Source organism: Mastigoproctus giganteus, chromosome 2 (genome assembly GCF_048544385.1).
Source record: "Mastigoproctus giganteus isolate SK-2022 chromosome 2, ASM4854438v1, whole genome shotgun sequence".
NCBI classification, from domain to species: Eukaryota; Metazoa; Arthropoda; class Arachnida; order Uropygi; family Thelyphonidae; genus Mastigoproctus; species Mastigoproctus giganteus.
In genome coordinates, this window is record NC_143576.1 from 161,603,689 (window position 1) to 161,623,975 (window position 20,287).

Genomic DNA, 20,287 nt, shown 5'->3' on the forward strand with positions numbered 1-20,287 from the left:
AAAAATTAAACTTTGTGAAACAAAATAAACATACAGTACTGTATTCATATTCTTATGGGCAAAGGTGCCTGAAGGTCTCTTGACGTCACTGCATAACTTTTGCCTCTCACTGATCAACCAAATTGCGCATCATATTAGCAATGACATTGTGTAAACTGAGTCCATTTATTTATTTAAAGTTTCCAGTTGTATATAACTTAACACTTCACTCCGATCACTACTTATAATGTTCAATGTCTTTCAGACAAAGTAACTCCAGCCATAGGATTTCTAAAAATGAGGAAGAGAGGTAACAGAGTATGAAAGATATATTTAGAATCATCAGAGGTAAAATAACAAACAAGGAAAATATTTGCATCCTACCCAGGTCAATTATCGCATTCTTTCCATGTACTCTGGATCTATGCTACATAGCAGGAATTTTAAACTTTAGTAACCAAAGGAAACACCCACCCTCCCCTTTTGACTTAGAAAATTTTTCACAGATCCCCAAACTTTTAGGTGAATTCAAGCATGACAAAACTATTTCTATGCATAGAAATAGTTTTGTCATGCTTGAGATTACAAATTAGTCATAAGAAATTTCTGAGGTCCCTGAAATACCTCTAAAAAGTGTCAGAGGTCTGCAGATGAGTTTTAAGAAATGCTGTTATGAAATGCTTTCATCCTGATTTGTGCCCTTCACCTTAAAGAAATTAAAGATTTCATATTAAGCATGAAGAATGAATAACTTTTCTTTTTCCTAACAGTATAAAGCTTAGTGTAAACTGAAAATCTAAGCTTATTACCAAAGGCCTTTAAACGTTTTTTTTTTTTTTTTGTAATAATGTAATTTCTTTTAAAGGTAATGTTTATTTTCGACATCGAAAATTTCAATATCGCTAAATGTATTTAATACAATTAACGAAATTGTATTTTATATTGCTCAGCTTTACTAGCAATTTCTCTTCACAGGGAAATGCTTAATGGACTGTAAAGATCAATGTGAAGTCTGGAAAGGGGAGAAAACTCCCACTTATTTAATTAATTAATTTGCAATTAAGTCCAATTTAGTGAGGATACAACTATCCTACCTATGATTAAACTGGAATTAAACCAATTATCCGGGAGCGGACGATTATAGAGATAGCCTGTCCTTTCCAGTTCTACACATAAAAAATGTTTCACAGCTTCTGTTTTTTTTTTAACGCCAGGGCCTGTCCTAGAATGCAGCCACTAGGTGCAAGAAATTACTGTTGGAGTAAATGAAAAGGCGTTCTCCTTATGATTTAGGGGCCAGCTTTGTTAGGACTGGAATCCTTTCAGCTCAAGGTTGGGATGCACCACAGAGTAAGAAGATATCTTACTACTCTATGGGATGCACTGCATCGGATGAACCTCTACAAGGACCAGAGCTCCCCAAGTTTCATTATTATTATTGTTATTTATTATTTTTTCCGGTTATCATTTATAGCTATAAAGTACGAAGTTAAAAAATATACCTGTATACATGCTGAATGGCAAACAGGATTTTTATTATTTATTTTTTATTAAAAATCCATTAATTACCGAAACTACTACACTAATGAATAACTATTGAACATGAAACGAACCGAAGAAAGGAACACAGCTAATCTATCCTCGTCACCATACTCTCTTAAGAGATCATACTCAGCGTTGCCAACTCTTAATAATATTTCCCGCTAGCAGCATACTCAAAATCCGCCATTTTTAGCACTTGACCCGCCAAATTTTTTAAATTTTCATTTGTTTGTACTTTGTAGCGAATAAAAACAAGCAAACAAATAGTATATATAAATAGTTATTTATTTTTCTGTTTTTAATATAAAATCAATATCTAAAAATCTAAATTAATTTCGAAATTCAATACCTCCTCATCATATGCTTCTTGTGTACCTATTTTGCGAAGCACTTCTTCAGGTAAAACATAATTTCTACAACACTTTCCAACTATTTTGAGCCCGTACCTACTGATAAGATTGCATTAACCATGCCAACACTCATTCTGTTGCGTGTTTTGTTTTTTACTAGATTTAAGTTGCTGAATATTCTTTCCACATCTGCATTGGATAATGGCAAAATTAAAATACCCAATGCAAATTCGCTAATTTCTTTAAATGGATTTTCACCGCTTGCATCTCGATATTTCGAAACTTCTGACCAAAACTTCATTGTACTGTTGAAGTTTTCCCATTTAAGGAGAGTAATGTTTATATACAGTTGCTCAATTTTTTTATTTTTCTACTTCAGACAATTTTAAATTTTGTAATAAATTTATCAGTGGTTCTTTTTGTTGCTTTAGTAAATCTATAATGCTTTAATATATTGTTAACTGAGATTAATGACATTTTTTCTAATTCTTTTATGTTGTCCGGAAGGCGTTGTTTTAATTGTTGATACAAATCAATCAAGAAATTACGGCATCTCTCTCTTATTGCCATTTCATCTGTTGTTGTGATAAGTTTATTCATTATTAATTCATTTATTTTTATTTCAAATTGGTAACCTAAATATGGCTTAGGGTATAAATAATTATTAATGTCCTCTTCTATCCTTTCAATATCTGTATTTGGTAAAAACATTTTATTGGCAATCATCGACAATAGCATGTTTAAATCATGTAGTAATAATGTAGGATCGGCAGTATTTGATTCAAAAGATTTGTTTACTCTTTGTACTTCAGATAAGATAGGTTTTAAAAATAAAAGATACGCTAAATTACTTTCATCTTTAAACATTGAATAAAGAAGTTCTGCAGTATAACATTTGTCAGTCAAACGAGTTATTTCAAAATGGGCTTTTAATTCAATATACTGTTCTAAAATTCTTGTTATAGCAACTTCAATGGATAACCACCTTGTTTGACACGAATGAACTATCTTTTTCGGATCTGCACCATCGTTTATGGCACTGTGTAAATATTTGAATTGATTTTGTCGGCTGGTGGATTTACTAAACCAATTAAAAGTTTCAGCTATCATGAATTCTAGACTTCTAGGGAATGTTTCGCGGGTTGCATGACATACTGCTAATTGCAAAGAATGACAAACGCATTTAATTAATGCGTATGTCATTCTTTACAATTGTGGAAAAGCTAACCATTCCTTCCGAAAATTTTGGGTATATTTCGTTTTGTTTTTGTCCGCCATCCCGTAAGGTAAGGCTTATGGCCAGTCCACCTCTATCGATAGAGAAAAAAAAAATGAAATCGTGAAACGCTTTGAGCGAAATGAAAGCCCATGTGATATTGCACGTGCTACAGACCTAAATGAGGCAACGCCGAGAATTACAAAGAATGCGGAGAAAATAAAAACAACTTTCATAGCAGGAACAACTCAAAGTGTAATTAAAATCCATTAGATTAAGACACAAAGAATTGGAAAAGATGGAACGGCTGTCATTTGTTTGGATAGAAAATCAAACAAAAAACAAGTTTGCTTACGATAGAAGCAAAAGCATTAGCAATATTTTATTACGACCTTTACGTAATAAAAAAATACGTAATAATCGTAATGAAATACGTAAGTATTTTATTACGATTATTTATTGTGTTTGTAATGTTTTGGTTACAAATGTGTGTTCAATCTTGGGTGGTCGGCACCTAACCCAATTTTTCCCATAGGGCCTGTTGTTTATATTGCACGAGGGTTTCTAGGAATACAACTATCGTGCTATACGAGGACTGACTATACTAAGATATTATTACACTGTGGTTATTAGAAATAATTATTACTTATTACTTACTCTTATTACTTATTGCTCTGTGGTTATTAGAAACGTTGAAAGAGATGTCGGTAATTCGGATCGCATTTCTTAGAAGCCAAACAAATACGACGAAGAAAAATTATCCAATGCCATTCCTTCGCGGTTTCAAAAAAAGGCGTCATTAGAATTTTTTCCACATTTTTAGATTTGATCCAACAATTTTAAGCTATGACCCAATGATCAGGTCGTTGTTCCCTGAGCGTAACTACGTAAAATTGTTGGGGTTCTCCTCAGGGAAATCCAGAATAATATAAAACCGATTCGTCGCTTTATAAAAAAATAACTATGAAATATGATATCCCTACTATTTCAATTATGAATTATTTTTATTATTAATTAAATAATTAATTGAACAATTAATTTAATATTTCTTAAATGAATATTTCTTAATTTAAATGTTACATTGCCAAAATACATAAAATGCTAAACATTTATACTCTTCCCGCTAAAAAATCCGCTATATCATATTTTTATCCGCTAAATCTAGCGGGAAAACCGCTAAAATGGCAACACTGATCATACTCTCGCTCACTGTTACACTATTTCTTGACCAACACGACTCAAATATGCACGATGGCCAAAAAAATACGAAGTTTTGTATTAAGGCAGTTATAGACAGAAAAAAATGCGAATGAATGCATAAAAAAAAAAAAAGAGTAGCACAGGCTGTTCAACTGCAGTAAGCTGAAGCCAGAATGGAGAAAACGCGTGATTCAGACTTCGGAAGCAAGAAGATTCAAGAAACGAAAGACATAACTGATTTCTCAAAAGAATCCATCTCAAAGGTTTTTATTAACTGGAAAGCAAGCGGTTCGTTCACATCTGAAAGGCGTAAATTGGCAGAAAAGCAATTCTTCAAGAGCGAAGCCATCGTACTCAAAGAAGACTCTACGGGAAAAAAATAGGATATTCTGTGTGCAGCAAATAACTGAATTCAACCAAGCTCAGAGCAGCCCTATTTCAACCTTATCACGCGAAGGGAATTGAAGAAATTGGATATTGGCAGTGGCCCGCCTATTCGGAAGCCACTTGTTTCAGAGAAAAACAGAAAATCAGCTTGCAGTGCTGTCGAGAACGTTGTGATTGGACAGTGAAACGATGGAAGAAAGTTGTGTGTTCAGACGAATTACGATGAACTTTGTTTTGCGCTGATAGTAGCCAAAATTCAGCGAGAACTTCAGAAAGCGACTCTGCTTGCCTTGTTAAGATAACCAAAGAATCTGGAGGTGATACCATGGTATGCATTAGCATTAGCATTAGTAGAGGCATTTGATGCAAGAAAGCAAGCTTATGCAGCATCAGCCAAAAAAAAAAAAAAAAAAACCCACTTCCACTTCACCCCTCTGTTCGTTCAAAATACCTGTCCAGCTGAGCCTTAAACTTATTTAGGCTATCAACCTCCACCACAAGGGATGGAAGTCTGTTCCACCAACCAACCACCCGCTGGCTAAAGGCAAATTTCCGCACGTCTATCCTACATCTGTCTTTCCTCAATTTGAATTTATGCCCTCTCAGGTGATTTTTCTGAGCTAGAGGAAGAATCCCATCAGCATTGAGCATGCTTAAACCATTCAAGGCTTTATACACCTCTATCAGATCACCTCGCTGGTGCCTAGTCTCCAGACACTGTAATTTGCAAAACTTAAGCCTTTCTTCGTAAGAGCACCCCTTTGTTCCATTCACTAATCTTGTTGCCCTTCTCTGTACTCGTTCCAGCAGCTCTACATCCTTCTTGAAATGAGGCCTCCAGACCTGTATACAGTACTCTAGGTGTGGCCTGACCATCGCCTTATACAATGGAATAATCACCTCCTTATCCCTGCTGGAAAAATTCCTGTATATCATTGACAATACTCCATGAGCTACTCTTGCAGCCCGTCTGCACTGCTCAGAGAACTTCATATCTGCCTGCACAACCACCCCCAAGTCCCTTTCATTCTCTACCACTGTCAGTGTAGTACCACAGAGTTGATACGTTGCTCTGGGGTTGCAGTTTCCCATGTGTAGTACTTTACATTTGTCAATGTTAAACTTCATTTGCTACCTCTCAGCCCATCTGCTGAACCTTTCCAGATCCTGTTGCAGCAGCATAGTGTCAGTAGTGTCCTTGACAACCCTGCCAACCTTTGTATTGTCTGCAAACTTGGACATTAAGCCCGATATACCACCATCAATATCATTTATAAATACAGAAAACAATAATGGACCCAACACTGAGCCCTGAGGGACTCCACTAATAACATCAGTCCACGATGAGCAGTGTCCATTGATTACCACTCTCTGTCTTCTCCCCCTCAACCACCCCTTTATCCATAGCAGCAATTTGCCTCCAATGTCACGCTGCTCCAATTTGTGTAGTAGTCTTCCATGTGCAACAGTATCAAAAGCCTTTCTAAGATCCAAGTATATAATATCAAAGTTATTCCCTGCATCCAGTTCTTTTGTGACTGCATGTATGGGGAATGTTTTGTTGCCACGGACTCGATCCGTTGATAATGGTGGAAGGTTCAATGTTATCCAGGAAATTCCTGAATTTTGTATCAGATCTACTACACCCTGTAATGTTACACTTTTATCCCGAAGAAGGTAGCTACTTTATGTATTACAATGCAACAGCTCATTGTGCCAGAATGGTTTAGAGAAAATAACACGGAATTCCACCAGCGTCTCTATCCCCCTCCCCCTCTCCATCGTCACCTGATTTCAATCCTATTGAGAACGTGTGGGATATGGCTGTTCGGCAACGAAATCCTCTTCCTTTAACTTTGTGGCAATTGCGAGCGCAATGTTTTTCTGAAAGAATGGTTATAATTAGTCCAAAACGCACTAAAACATCTTATAGAATCCGTGCTGCGCCGCACACTTTTGTTTTTCGAAAAAAAGGGATCCCGACTGATAAAGGTTCATATTTTTTTTGTCCAGTGTGTTTAATCGTATTGTTAAATTAATATGGGAATGAGCAGTTTGGTGGAGGAGGAATAACTACGCTAGGAAGTATCATCAGTAATTTCCGCACCCTTAAAGTATCTTCAAGAACTGAACCTTGAAATTTCTCACCAAATCCTGAATTTCAATTGACACTAATGAACTTCTCCATAGAAATCAGTTAGTTCATAAATTTTTGGAAAACCAGAATGTACAAAAAATTAAGTGGCCTGTTGGATCGTCAGATTTGAATGCTAGAGCACGTCTTTATTAAATGTGAAACTAAAAGTGGTGTAATCAGTTAATAATTTTTATGAAATTAAAATCTCATCTGTTCAACGTGGTGTGACAGTGTTTTTAATTTCATAAAAATCATTAGCATGTTCATATTATTTCTTGGGGTGAATTAGTTGTCACCATCCCTCAAGAACCGTGCATTAGCTGCTAAAGTTTAACTTCAAACAGGAACTCGATTTATTGCGTACTGACTGTATGCGGGGTAGCACAGTGGTATCGTCACTATCCCCCCCCCACAGGGTGGAAAACGCCCTGGTTTGAATCCCATCAATGACGTAAGGAACTTTAATGTGCTTTTTTTTCACTCCGTGGCTGAGTTAGTCGGTTTCATGTGTAGGTAGCAAGGTTCCCACTCCCCGAAATTCCAGTTTTTCTTCCAGCAAAACAAACAAATCTACTACAGAACACACGCAATTTACAAACGTCGGATACACTGTATGGCAGATGAATTGATATTCGGGTGGCCTAATATGACAATTTTAACCGCAGCACTCCCCTCGAGGGGGTGCAAGTTAATATAGTCACCAGTCTTCTGTAACGTGTGGAAACGGTATGGGTGCGAATCCAGTAAATGATACAAGTTAGTCCTCGTGGATGAGGGGAAAGGCTATTTTGTCCTGAAAATCATTGCGGGGGAGGGAAAGAGGTGTGTAAACTAACTCTTGGGGTGTAGGAACTACCGCACAGCTAACCACGACGTATTTCCCCGTCCCGCGACGGGTACTGGTATCAGGTGCGTGCGATGGTTGCTATGTCCGGTTACTATTACTGGCCAAGGAACTCTGTGACTGTCCTACAGATCTTCAGGATCGCCGCTTTCTGGAGACAGAACCACAGTGGGCTCAATGCATCGGTCTGGTCATGATGATAGTTCTCCATTTTGTCATGATTGCTTTAGGATTGTTTCAGGGTCGGGTTGACTTTTCTGATCTTCAATATCTATCAGCCAGCCATGGGACAGTCTGTGCCCCATAGCTGGCCGATAGAGACTGAAGTCGAAGTCCTTGAGGTAATCAATGTAAGCTGTTTACAAGTAAACAGCCCATAAAAGTAGACGCGTCCCTGACGAGATTCGAACACGGCCTTATACCCGGTGTATGGGAAGGAGTTGATCATAACCACTATGCTTCATTGCGAAGACATGTAAACCTTAAATATATATATATATATAAAGCTGTCATATTTGCGTCTGCAAATTAAATGTTTGAGAAGACAATAAAAGCCACAAGGCTTCACATTTTACCCAAAAATTGCTTGTATTTTATATTGTTTCAATAATTAATTTGCTGGATGAAAATTACATGTGTGGAAATAAAATAAAAAAGGAACTCATAAAAGTTCCTCTCCTGTAGACAGCTAATAATCTGTTGGCGACGAAAACGTATATTATATTTAGTTTTGATTCTACTTAAAGGCTGTTTGATCATTTGCATTGTTTAAATATCATCCAGATGTAGTGACGTGTGCAACTTTTTAGATTATTTTATTTACTCTTTCAAGTTGGACAACCTTTCTGATACTAAATGTATTTCAATGAACCAATTTCAATAACCTTTGAGAAATAATGAATAAATAATGCTGATACTGGTATTCGAAAATATTTTTCACTCTTAAGATTAAGAAACTGGTGAACTTCATGTTGAAACAATGTGATTATTAAAACTAAGACATTTTTATAAATATCAGTAATTGTATTATTTTTTAAATAATATCTTGATTTTCATAACTAGAAGTTCATTTGAATTAGAAAAAAAAAAAAAATGTAATTTAACCCTTATTTTCTAAGATCGAGAAGTGTTCGTATCGCATTTTCTGAAAGGAAATCACTCATCTGGTTACGCTTCCTGAGGGTGGAGATTATGACGTTTTTAACTAACCGGCTGGTTAATTCTGAGTTATTTAATGCTTTATTGTTTGATTTCTGTTTATCGCTTGAGTTCTGTAAATTTCAGTGTTGTGAATTAAATAATATTGGTAATTTTCTCGTTCTGTAACTAAAGCGCAATTAATTTAACAAAATGGTAAGTAAAAAAAAGTTGTGGTGTTTACTGTTGACCTGTTTGTCGAGTATGCACATTGAAGAAACACATTTCGTATTTAAATATGGAATGGAATCTAGTTATCTTGAACTTGGAATGAAACTTTTACCAGGCTGCATATTTCAGATAGAAATTGCTGTTAGTGTTATCATTTTGTTGTTCAAGCATGACCTGTTTCTTGTAAATGAAATCATTCCTGAGCTCATTTCTGCACTCTGAAAACATAACATATAAACAAATTAAATGCCTTACTTCCCCTCCCACCATTTAATTATATATATATTTTTAACTTGATAAAGAATATTTTATGATGCACTTTTGTGACTCGTATTAGCTTTTTAGTTGCTTTCGTTATGATAAAATCTGAAAGTCCTGCACGAAATTTTTCGACATGCATCAGACTACTACTACTACGGTAGATTCTCGATTATCCTGGTTGACTCATTTTTTCAGATAATCCAAATCCCAGATAAACCACAGAATAAAATAAACAGGTTAATGTGATAAAATGCAAATTTATTTTTATACATGCTTTAATTTATACTTGTATAACTACAGCATGAGAAAATACAATACGTGGGGTACATTTTATTTTTTTTGGGGAAAGGAAAACAAAGGAGGCAAATTGCTGCTATGGATAAAGGGGTGGTTGAGGGGGAGAAGACAGAGAGTGGTAATCAATGGACACTGCTCATCGTGGACTAATGTTATTAGTGGAGTCCCTCAGGGCTCAGTGTTGGGTCCATTATTGTTTTCTGTATTTATAAATGATATTGATGATGGTATATCAAGCTTAATGTCTAAGTTTGCAGACAATACAAAGGTTGGCAGGGTTGTCAAGGACACTACTGACACTATGCTGCTGCAACAGGATCTGGAAAGGTTGAGCAGATGGGCTGAGAGGTGGCAAATGAAGTTTAACATTGACAAATGTAAAGTACTACATATGGGAAACAGCAACCCCAGAGCAACGTATCAACTCTGTGGTACTACACTGACAGTGGTAGAGAATGAAAGGGACTTGGGGGTAGTTGTGCAGGCAGATATGAAGTTCTCTGAGCAGTGCAGACGGGCTGCAAGAGTAGCTCATGGAGTATTGTCAATGATATACAGGAATTTTTCCAGCAGGGATAAGGAGGTGATTATTCCATTGTATAAGGCAATGGTCAGGCCACACCTAGAGTACTGTATACAGGTCTGGAGGCCTAATTTCAAGAAGGATGTAGAGCTGCTGGAACGAGTACAGAGAAGGGTAACAAGATTAATGAATGGAACAAAGGGGTGCTCTTACGAAGAAAGGCTTAAGTTTTGCAAATTACAGTGTCTGGAGACTAGGCACCAGCGAGGTGATCTGATAGAGGTGTATAAAGCCTTGAATTGTTTAAGCATGCTCAATGCTGATGGGATTCTTCCTCTAGCTCAGAAAAATCACCTGAGAGGGCATAAATTCAAATTGAGGAAAGACAGATGTAGGATAGACGTGCGGAAATTTGCCTTCAGCCAGCGGGTGGTTGGTTGGAGGAACAGACTTCCATCCCTTGTGGTGGAGGTTGATAGCCTAAATAAGTTTAAGGCTCAGCTGGACAGGTATTTTGAACGAACAGAGGGGTGAAGTGGAAGTGGGTTTTTTTTTTTTTTTTGGCTGATGCTGCATAAGCTTGCTTTCTTGCATCAAATGCCTCTACTAATGCTAATGCAATCTGCCTTTTTACTTGGTTCCTTCCTGTGGATGGTACTACATAAATTTTGAAGTATGTTGTTAGTGAGAGGTATTTCTTCGTTGTTCTGTGTAGTTGAGTAGAGTCTTATTAAATGAATTTAGCATCTTTTTCATGTTTTATTAATCAGCTGAAAGCTTTGTTTCAATAAAAGAACACCCTTTTTCTGTTATCACATGATTGATACACAGGAATGCAAATTTAAAAAAAAAACTCAAAATGTGAAAATTAACCACACACACTAATAAAACTGAAGGATTACTGAATACAACTAGAGTTAGCTAGAAGACAAAAGTGGGAGATGAGGTTACTGTTTGGGAAATTCAACGGTTTTACAAGAACATTACGGGAAAATGTAAACAAACAAATAATTGGGACTTTCTAGTAGTGGGAGTTATGTACTACTCAATGGGTGCATGAAGTAATTTTGATTTCATTCACCATTAAGTTGCAAACTAACAATATATTAGAAGCTTAAATGAAAATTTATGAATAGAAACTATAAATTGCCCAAGCAATTTTCCATATTTTGTATTAAACATGGGCTGCTTTGGCTGCTATATAACATTTATAGAGTCATCAAAAAAAAAAAAAAAAAAAACCTGAATTGTGCTTACTCAATAAACTTCACAAGATATAGCACATTAAATTGTTTTTTATATAATTTTGATGTACTCTATATAATGTTATGTTTCATTATATCCCCAAATTAAATATGCCTCAATGCAGTGAAGTACACATTTATTTAATCCCAAGCCATTAATTCAAAAGAACTCTTCCCATTGCATCACATTTTCTTCTAATTTCCAGCAACCTTTCTTGGTTAGAAATTGGAAGATAGGAAAGGTTGCTGGAAATTAGAAGAAAATATGATGCAGTGGGAAGAGTTCTTTTGAATGAATGACTTAGAATTAAATAAATGTGTACTGCACTGCATTAAGGCATATTTAATTTGGTGATATAATGAAACATAACATTATATAGAGTGCATCAAAATTATATAAAAACAATTTAATTTGTTTCTTTTGAAGTTTATTGAGTAACCATGAACAAAAAGGATTTCAAACAAATTAGATACATAGGATTACAGAAGTTAGATATCCAAAATGTCTGCCACCAGCATCATACACAAATGGCTTAATATGTTGACTGCATTTTTCCTGATTTTTGTTCTGTCAGTGCCCACAAATCCTGCAAAGATTGTGCTCTGTGTGTGTATACTCTATTCTTTCAAGTATCCCCCATTCAAATAAAAAAAATCTAGGGAATGAGATCTGGAGACTTTGGGGGGGGTTAATGGCTTAATATGTTGACTGCATTTTTCCTGATTTTTGTTCTGTCAGTGCCCACAAATCCTGCAAAGATTGTGCTCTGTGTGTGTGTATACTCTATTCTTTCAAGTATCCCCCATTCAAATAAAAAAAATCTAGGGAATGAGATCTGGAGACTTTGGGGGGGGGTATTCAAAAGCATTATCCTATCCATCATGTAGGAAATTCACAATCCTAATAAGCATAGATCAGAAACACATATCTTACTCTGTGAATTGCGTCATTCATTAAAAATTCAAGATAATTCTGCCCAGTAATGGTATCCCTGAATATGTCAAGTTGTTCATTTCACAAGAGGAAAGTCCTATGCACACGCACTGATCCCTGCCAGGTTAATGTCTTTCTTTTTCTAAAAGAGGTGGGGTTTTTTCTTGGCCAAGTAAACACAGTTGTAATTAATGATTCAGATGGCCATTTAATTTGAATGTTGCTTCATCTGATGCAATTACTTTTTATCATATGGTAAATCATCAGCTTTACTGTTCTTCTGGCAATACCACTTAAAAATGGTTAGTAATGCCAAAATCAACCATGGATGATTTTGGCATTACTTCCATTCCTTTCCTCTCAATTTTCCTTATTAATATGGTGAAGAAAAAAAAAAACTGGTATTAATGGCATCCTACGCATACACTCATAACTGTAAGTGTATTATCCTAGTAGCAGTGTTTGTTCGTGGGCTGATTTGCATATTATGCCGGCTCAAAAACATGGATTAACTCACAGGTAAGATCCCTAGCCTCCTCCACCTGAGACTGACAAACTGTGGCCTTAAATGAAGAGGCCTGGAGAATAGTTGTTGACATGAATTGAACCCGACCTCTCCAACCAAGAGCAGATGGTTGGAGAGGTCAGCACTCATAGCAGCCTAGTCAACATGACATCTCATGCTGACTAACACTCCAAACTTCTCTAATATTTTCATACTTGGCAGTCACTGGTGCATTCAGGGGATGGAGGGATGTGGTTGTTAGGCATCAGCTCCTCCCAAAGAGATCTCATCAGAATAAAAAAAAAAAAATTTTAAAATGAGTAATTTTCTCCTAGTTAAAGTAACAGTTATGATTCTTGGTCCACTCCAAAGATAAATCCTGGATGTACAACTACTTCAATAACAAAATGCACTTCATTCCTTCAAATATTAATTGATTATTCTCCATACTCAATTGGTCACTAGTTAATCTGCAATGTAAAGTTTTTGGCACATTAGTAACTTAGGTCATATTGCTCCATTATGTGTTATGTCTGTAAAATTTTCTGTTCATATAATTATTTGCACATTGTTTCCTCCACCTGAGATTGGCTAACTCTACAACCTTGGTTGAAGATTACTTTAGAAATCCATCCAGTCATACACAAGAATTAAACAGACCTCTCCAAACAAATGGCAAAACCATTATACTATCAAGGAGGATGTAACATAATTAAAACTTATTAAAAACCTAATTGTTTATTTTAAATTTAAAATGAACAACTTTTTATTCAGATTGACCATTCTCTCTATGAAATAAGGTTACTTATTGTTTGGGTCCTTCAGGTTGTCACAGACATTCTCTCAAATATGCCAGACAAACTGTACTTGCTACCCGGGAGTCTAAAATGCTGATGGAACTGATATTCAGGTGACACTCAAGTCAAGTGGATCAAATTTCGGCGAAGTTTGGATAGTCAGTGACAGCCAAATTCTCTGCTTACACCTTCACGATGCTGGGACTTAATAATCCTGGGTATAACCCCCATCCACAAGCACACTGTGGGTGACCACCTAGGTGTGAACCAACGTAAGCAGGGGTCAAGGTGTGGCACCCACACCACATGGAGGAATGCCGCTCCTCTGTGTTACTGGGCAATACTAGGTGGTAGATGACTCTCATCAAACTGTGCAATACCACCACTTTGGTTATCGTAGACCTGAAGTAGTGGAACCCATGTTTAGTCTCCTAAGCAAAGCTCCGGTAAACGTTTCCCCGTCTCTTCCATCATGCAGTATGATCGATGTCTTTTGAAGTTATGATGGACACCACGGCGAGATCCAATCTTAATTACATTTCGAGGGTACAGCTCTAAAACGGTGTTAGCAGGCCGGCCGCTAGTTAATACACTGGACCCCTATTGGTAACTCTCTAGGAGGCTTCCAGATCACCTAGTGTATAATCTTGCTGTCCCTACTCTGCCAGGGGTATTGTCGTGGCCATGTTAAGTCCAGGAGTTTGGTATATTCTTGCCATTTGTACGCCATATCCAAAAATTTCATTACTTCATACAGCATGGCCCACCCCCATCTTTCCTTACTGCTGAATGCACCCTGAATTTTCAAATTAATAGAGCAAACTTATCTGTGAAAAGATCTACACCTACCAAACACTTCCTCATTCACTTCACAAATATACATGGTCTAAGTTCTGATTTCAACGGTGTCCATTTCCACTTACAGTCTGCCAAATCCCATATTTTTTCTGACAGAATCTCAGTTATCGGTTGATTCAACCACTGCACATCTCAGTTGTCTGAATTATTCGCCGTATAATATTCTGGCTTCAAAGGTGGTACTTGTCCATTCTAATATTCCCTGTCAGAGACTTGGTAATTTGGAATCTCCTCTTTTCGATCTTCTCTGGTTTAAAATTTCTCTACCTCATTCTGTCAAATTCATCTGTTGTCTCTTCCATTCTCCCAACTCCACTAATCACTTGGAGCTCTTCAACTTCCTCTCTTAGCAACTTGACTTTCTCCAGTCCAGTTTTCCTAACAGTGAGGTAATTTTTCTTAATGATTTTAATGTTCATAACTCCAGTTAGCTTCCGTTTTCTAGCCACACCAACCCAGCTAGTTGAGATGATGAGGCTTTTGCAATTACTAATGACCCTGAACAGATTGTTCATTTACCTACAAGAATACCGGACAATCCTAACCGTACAGCCAACACGCTTGATCTTTTTCTCACAAACAACCGTTCTAAGTACACAGTTGGAGTGGTCCTTTAGGCACCTCAGATCACAACTTGGTGATTGTCTCTTCTCCAGTGGAGCCTTTATCTCATGGCTATTCCCAACCTTGTGTTGTTTGGCATTACAAGAATGCAAAATGGGATGACCTGCGAGATTTCTTTCCCTTTGTCTGACTACTGTTTCAAAACGTCTGATGTCAACGTTTGCTCAGATCGTGTCAGTGAAATTATTCTTGTAGCAATGGAATCTTTCATTCCACACTCCACTTTAAAATCTCATCCTTTATCTAAACCTTGGTTTTCCAATAAATGTGCTAAGGCCGTTGAGGAGAAGACTGTTGGATATCATAATTTGCTTGTTTCCAATTTCATTTTCTGCCTACACCAAAGCTCACAACAATTGTAAAGCAGTTATTAATCAGTCCAAACTAGAGTTTGAACAGGCTAAGAGTAGAAAACTTGCTTCTTGCCCTAATGATAGCCGAGCATTCTGGTCTCTTGCCAAAGCTATTGGCCGCAACCTTTGCCTACCTCTGTCAAAACCAGATGGTTCTGTTGTCGCTTCAGCCAAGGATAAAGCTGACCTGCTAGCATCCCATTTTTCTTCCAACTCATGTATTAATGATCTTTGTAAAACACCTCCCACCATTCCCAACATGTTCCATTTAATGCCTCCTGTGGTCTTCCATCAAAAGGATGTCAGAAGGATTTTGATGAATCTTGATGCTAAGAAAGCTCCAGATCCTGATGGTATTTCTCCACTTGTTCTCAAAACCTGTGCTCCTGAACTTACTCCTGTTCTTTGCTGCCATTTTTCACTTTCTTATTCCAAAGGTGTTTTTCCTTCTGCTAGGAAATTTGTTCTTATCCAGCCAGTTCCTAAAAAGGGTGACAAATCCCTCCCATCCAATTATCATCCAATTTCAATTACTTCTACTCTTTCTAAAGTAATGAAGAAATTAATTAACGGCCAACTCTTAAACTACCTAGAAACCTTCCATCTGATCAACGATCTCCAGAATGGATTTCACCTTCTATTTAATTGTATCCCATCCCTGTAAAAACAGTCCCTCCTGTTAACAAGAATAAACTAGGCTGAATTGTCAATGTCATCAAATTTATTCCCTGGCAGACCTATTCCACTTGTCCTTCGCAGTCAAAGTGTTAAAATAGAAGAAACATTTTACCCCCCCCCCTTTGGCACATTTCGAAATAAAAGTGCCTAGTGGCTACGAACACCAAAATCCAGCCCTGGTTCTAATAGTGAAGTTAGTGACTATAAACCATTTAGTCTGACTTCAATGGTAGGGGAAATCTTCAAGGCAAAAGTGCAATCCAGGGACATTTAGAAAGAAATGGCATTCTGAAGGACACACAGTATGGTTTTGTTAAAGGAAAATCATGTTTAATTAACCTAGTAAGCTATTTTGAGTTACTCAATTTTGACAGTTTATTTGGATTTTAGCAACACATTTGACTCATTCCAGCTTATACAGAGGTTTCTGCATAAGCTGGAACATGTTGGAATTACTGGAAAGATTCTAAGATGGATTGCGTGGTGGCTGCAGGACAGAAGGCAAGGGTTGTAATCTGGATATTCTTCAGAATGGTGTAATGCCAGAAGTGTAGTCTCCTCTTGGGCCACTATTGTTTGTTATTTGCATAAATGACATTGACGAAGGTATAAAGGGCATGATGCCTAAATTTGCAGACAACATAAAGATTTGGGGAGTCACTAATGATTGCTGCCAAGCAGCACTCCTTCAGAATGACTTGAACAGGCTTCAAGAATGTTCAGAAAAGTGGCACTTCTGTTCTAATGTAGCAAAATGCAAAGCCTTACACTTGAAGAATAGCAACCTCAAAATACAATATACGCTTGGTGGGGTTGAATTAAAAACAGTAGACAAAGAAAGGGATCTGGGAGTTATATGGGCAGATATGAAGTTTTCTGAGTAGTGTAAACAGGCAGCATGGTGTCTTATGCTATGATTTATCAAATATTATCTTGTAGAGATAGTGAGATTATTGCACTGTATAAGGCAGTTGCAAGATCACTTACAACATACTTGAACACAGTATGTAAGTTCATACTGTGTCCGAGTATGAACACTTCATCTAAAAATGACATTGAGCTTCTTGAAAGGGAACCAAGATGGGCAACTTGTATAGCGAGATTGGCAAAATGGTGATTGTACAAGGAAAGACTCCAATTATGTGGGCTACAGAGCCTAGGAACCAGGTACCTTAGAGGAGTCCTGATTCAGGTTTATAAGGTTGTGAGAAGGGTTAGTAAAATTAATGTAGGCAGAATTTTCACTGTTATAAAAACAAATCAGAACTAGGGGCCATAAATTCAAATTACAAGGGAAGAGGTTTAGACTAGATTGTAGGCAGTTTTCTTTTAGCCAACGAGTTGTTGATTATTGAAACAGGCTGCCTTTGCAGGTAGTTGAGCTGACAGTTTGAAGGCACTTAAGAGTTAGTTGGATAGCTACCTACATGAGGAGGGAATTCATAATTTTTATTTCTTCTCTTTTTTTTTTTTTTTTTTTTTTTTGCTGGTGCAGCAGGCCTGTGGCTTCCTTTCACTATATGGTTAGTACCAATACTACATGATAAAGTTTCATTATAAAATCATATTTGTATTTCTATATATTTATAGTTTATAGGCCTAACAAATTTCTGATATTGATTAAACTACCAATCCAAAAATAAAAGAAAATTACATAGAAAACCTCCGAACTACTATAATAGTATTGATATAGGTCAGCTTTGTCAGGTGATTGCATTTATTTTATGCAAAACTGGTGAAATCAAAGCTCTATGACAAGCGTTCTGTTGATTATTATTTTCTAAACTCTAATTGAGATTTAAAAATAATGATAAAATTTTAGCATTCAACTCTCCAACTACTTACTACTCCACAGAGGTGGAGTAGTAAGTAGCAGGAGAGTTGAACAAGCATATTTGTTCTATTTAGGGGGTACAGTCACAGAATTAAAAATCACAGCAGTATGCTCACTGTTTTGTGGAATTCACTAATTAGTTTTTTAGAATAAGTGGCAAGAGATATTTGAAAATTGATAATTTGTTCTTAATTATATTCGATAACATCAAAATTGTCTGGAAATAATGGTCATGTTATGCAAAAAAAATTTTCCCCAAAATTGTATCAAGCCTAAATCTATTCCAAAACAAGGCCTTAAAGAATTTTTTGTGCTATATTTCTCCAGTAAAAAAAATAATTAATGATATACAAATGGGGTGCTTTTACCATACTTGAAAAATACAAAAATTTTCATATTTTTATGTTAGTTGCTGCTGTATATTCAATATACCCAATCAAGGGTTAGCATTAGCATTAGTAGAGGCATATGATGCAAGAAAGCAAGCTTATGCAGCATCAGCCAAAAAAAAAAAGAAAAACCTTCCACTTCACCCCTCCGTTCGTTCGAAATACCTGTCCAGCTTCCACAACAAGGGTGGAAGTCTGTTCCACCAACCAACTACCCGCTGGCTAAAGGCAAATTTCCGCACATCTATCCTACATCTGTCTTTCCTCAATTTGAATTTATGCCCTCTCAGGTGATTATTCTGAGCAAGAGGCAAAATCCCATCAGCATTGAGCATGCTCAAACCATTCAAGGCTTTATACACCTCTATCAGATCACCTCGCCGGTGTCTAGTCTCCAGACACTGTAATTTGCAAAACTTAAGCTCTTTCTTCGTAAGAGCAACCCTTTGTTCCATTCACTAATCTTGTTGTCCTTCTCTGTACTCGTTCCAGCAGCTCTACATCCTTCTTGAAATGAGGCCTCCAGACCTGTATACAGTACTCAAGGTGTGGCCTCACCATTGCTTTATACAAGGGAATAATCACCTCCTTATCCCTGCTAGAAAAATTCCTGTATATTATTGATAAGACACCATGAGCTACTCTTGCAGCCCATCTGCACTGCTCAGAGAACTTCATATCTGCCTGCACAATTATCCCCAGGTCCTTTTCATTCTCTACCACTGTCAGTGTAGCACCACAGAGTTGATACGTTGCCCTGGGGTTGCTGTTTCCCATATGTGGTACTTTACATTTGTCAATGTTAAACTTCATTTGCCACCTCTCAGCCCATCTGCTCAACCTTTCCAGATCCTGTTGCAGCAGCATAGCGTCAGTAGTGTCCTTAACAACCCTGCCAACCTTTGTATCATCTGCAAACTTGGACATTAAGCTTGATATACCATCATCAATATTATTTATAAATACAGAAAACAATAATGGACTGAACCCTGAGGGACTCTACTAATAACATTAGTCCACAATGAGCAGTGTCCATTGATTACCACTCTCTGTCTTCTCCCCCTCAACCACCCCTTTATCCACAGCAGCAATTTGCTTCTAATGCCACACTGCTCCAATTTGTGCAGCAGTCTTCCATGTGCAACAGTATCAAAAGCCTTTCTAAGATCCAAGTATATAATATCAAAGTTATTCCCTGCATCCAGTTCTTTTGTGACTGCATTATAGTATCCAATCAAATTGGTCAGGCAAGACTTCCCCTTAACAAAACCATGCTGTGTCCGAGCTATAACTGAAGTCTTGTCTAGATGATCCTGCAGTGCTTCTTTACCCAGTGCCTCCATTAATTTTCCTGGAACAGAAGTTAAACTCACCGGTCTATAATTACTTGTGTCAGCCTTTGATCCTCCTTTGTGAATTGGGGTCACATTTGCATATCTCCAGTCTATGAGTACCTCCCCTGAGTCCAAGGAAGTTCTCATAATTATGGCTAAGGATTTGCTTACTTCCTTTGATGCCTCCTTTAATATAACTGGATAGATCCCATCCACCCCAGGTGCCTTTCTTGTGTTTATCTTCAACAATTTCTCCTCCACTTTACTCTCAGTTATTCAAGATTATCTAGCTTAGATAATATTCCAAAACAAGGCCTTAAAGAATTTTTTGTGTTATATTTCTCCAGTGAAAAAAATAATTAATGATACGAATGGGGTGCTTTTACCATACTTGAAAAATACAAAAATTTTCATATTTTTATGTTAGTTGCTGCTGTATATTCAATATACTCAATCAAGGGTTAAGCAAACTAATTTGTTAGCATTTATAACTAATCCTTGTGTACTTCACAGAATTTGTTATTGGAAGCAGTGTTAGTTTAGTGGAAAATTTTACTTTATTAGAAACTGAAGATAGTAATGAAATTGAAGAAATTTTTAATAGATGCTGATAACTGTGGAGAAGATATGAAA

The 20,287-nt window shown here is 36.8% G+C and overlaps 2 protein-coding genes across 2 annotated transcripts in view; one reads left to right on the plus strand and one right to left on the minus strand.

The window, feature by feature from the left end:
- The window catches only part of Pitslre (cyclin dependent kinase 11B pitslre), a 233,911-nt gene extending 232,270 nt beyond the window's left edge, over nucleotides 1-1,641 (minus strand). The window contains exon 1 of the mRNA XM_090389610.1: nucleotides 1,593-1,641. The gene's annotated coding sequence lies outside the window, so the exon portion shown is untranslated. The remainder of the gene's footprint in view (nucleotides 1-1,592) is intronic.
- A 7,169-nt stretch (nucleotides 1,642-8,810) lies between these two features.
- Nucleotides 8,811-20,287, plus strand: part of cpb (F-actin-capping protein subunit beta) — a 119,433-nt gene continuing 107,956 nt past the window's right edge. Inside the window, exon 1 of the mRNA XM_090368750.1 lies at nucleotides 8,811-9,008. Within this exon, the coding sequence (XP_090224876.1) occupies nucleotides 9,006-9,008 (3 nt within the window). The 5' untranslated portion in view covers nucleotides 8,811-9,005. The remainder of the gene's footprint in view (nucleotides 9,009-20,287) is intronic.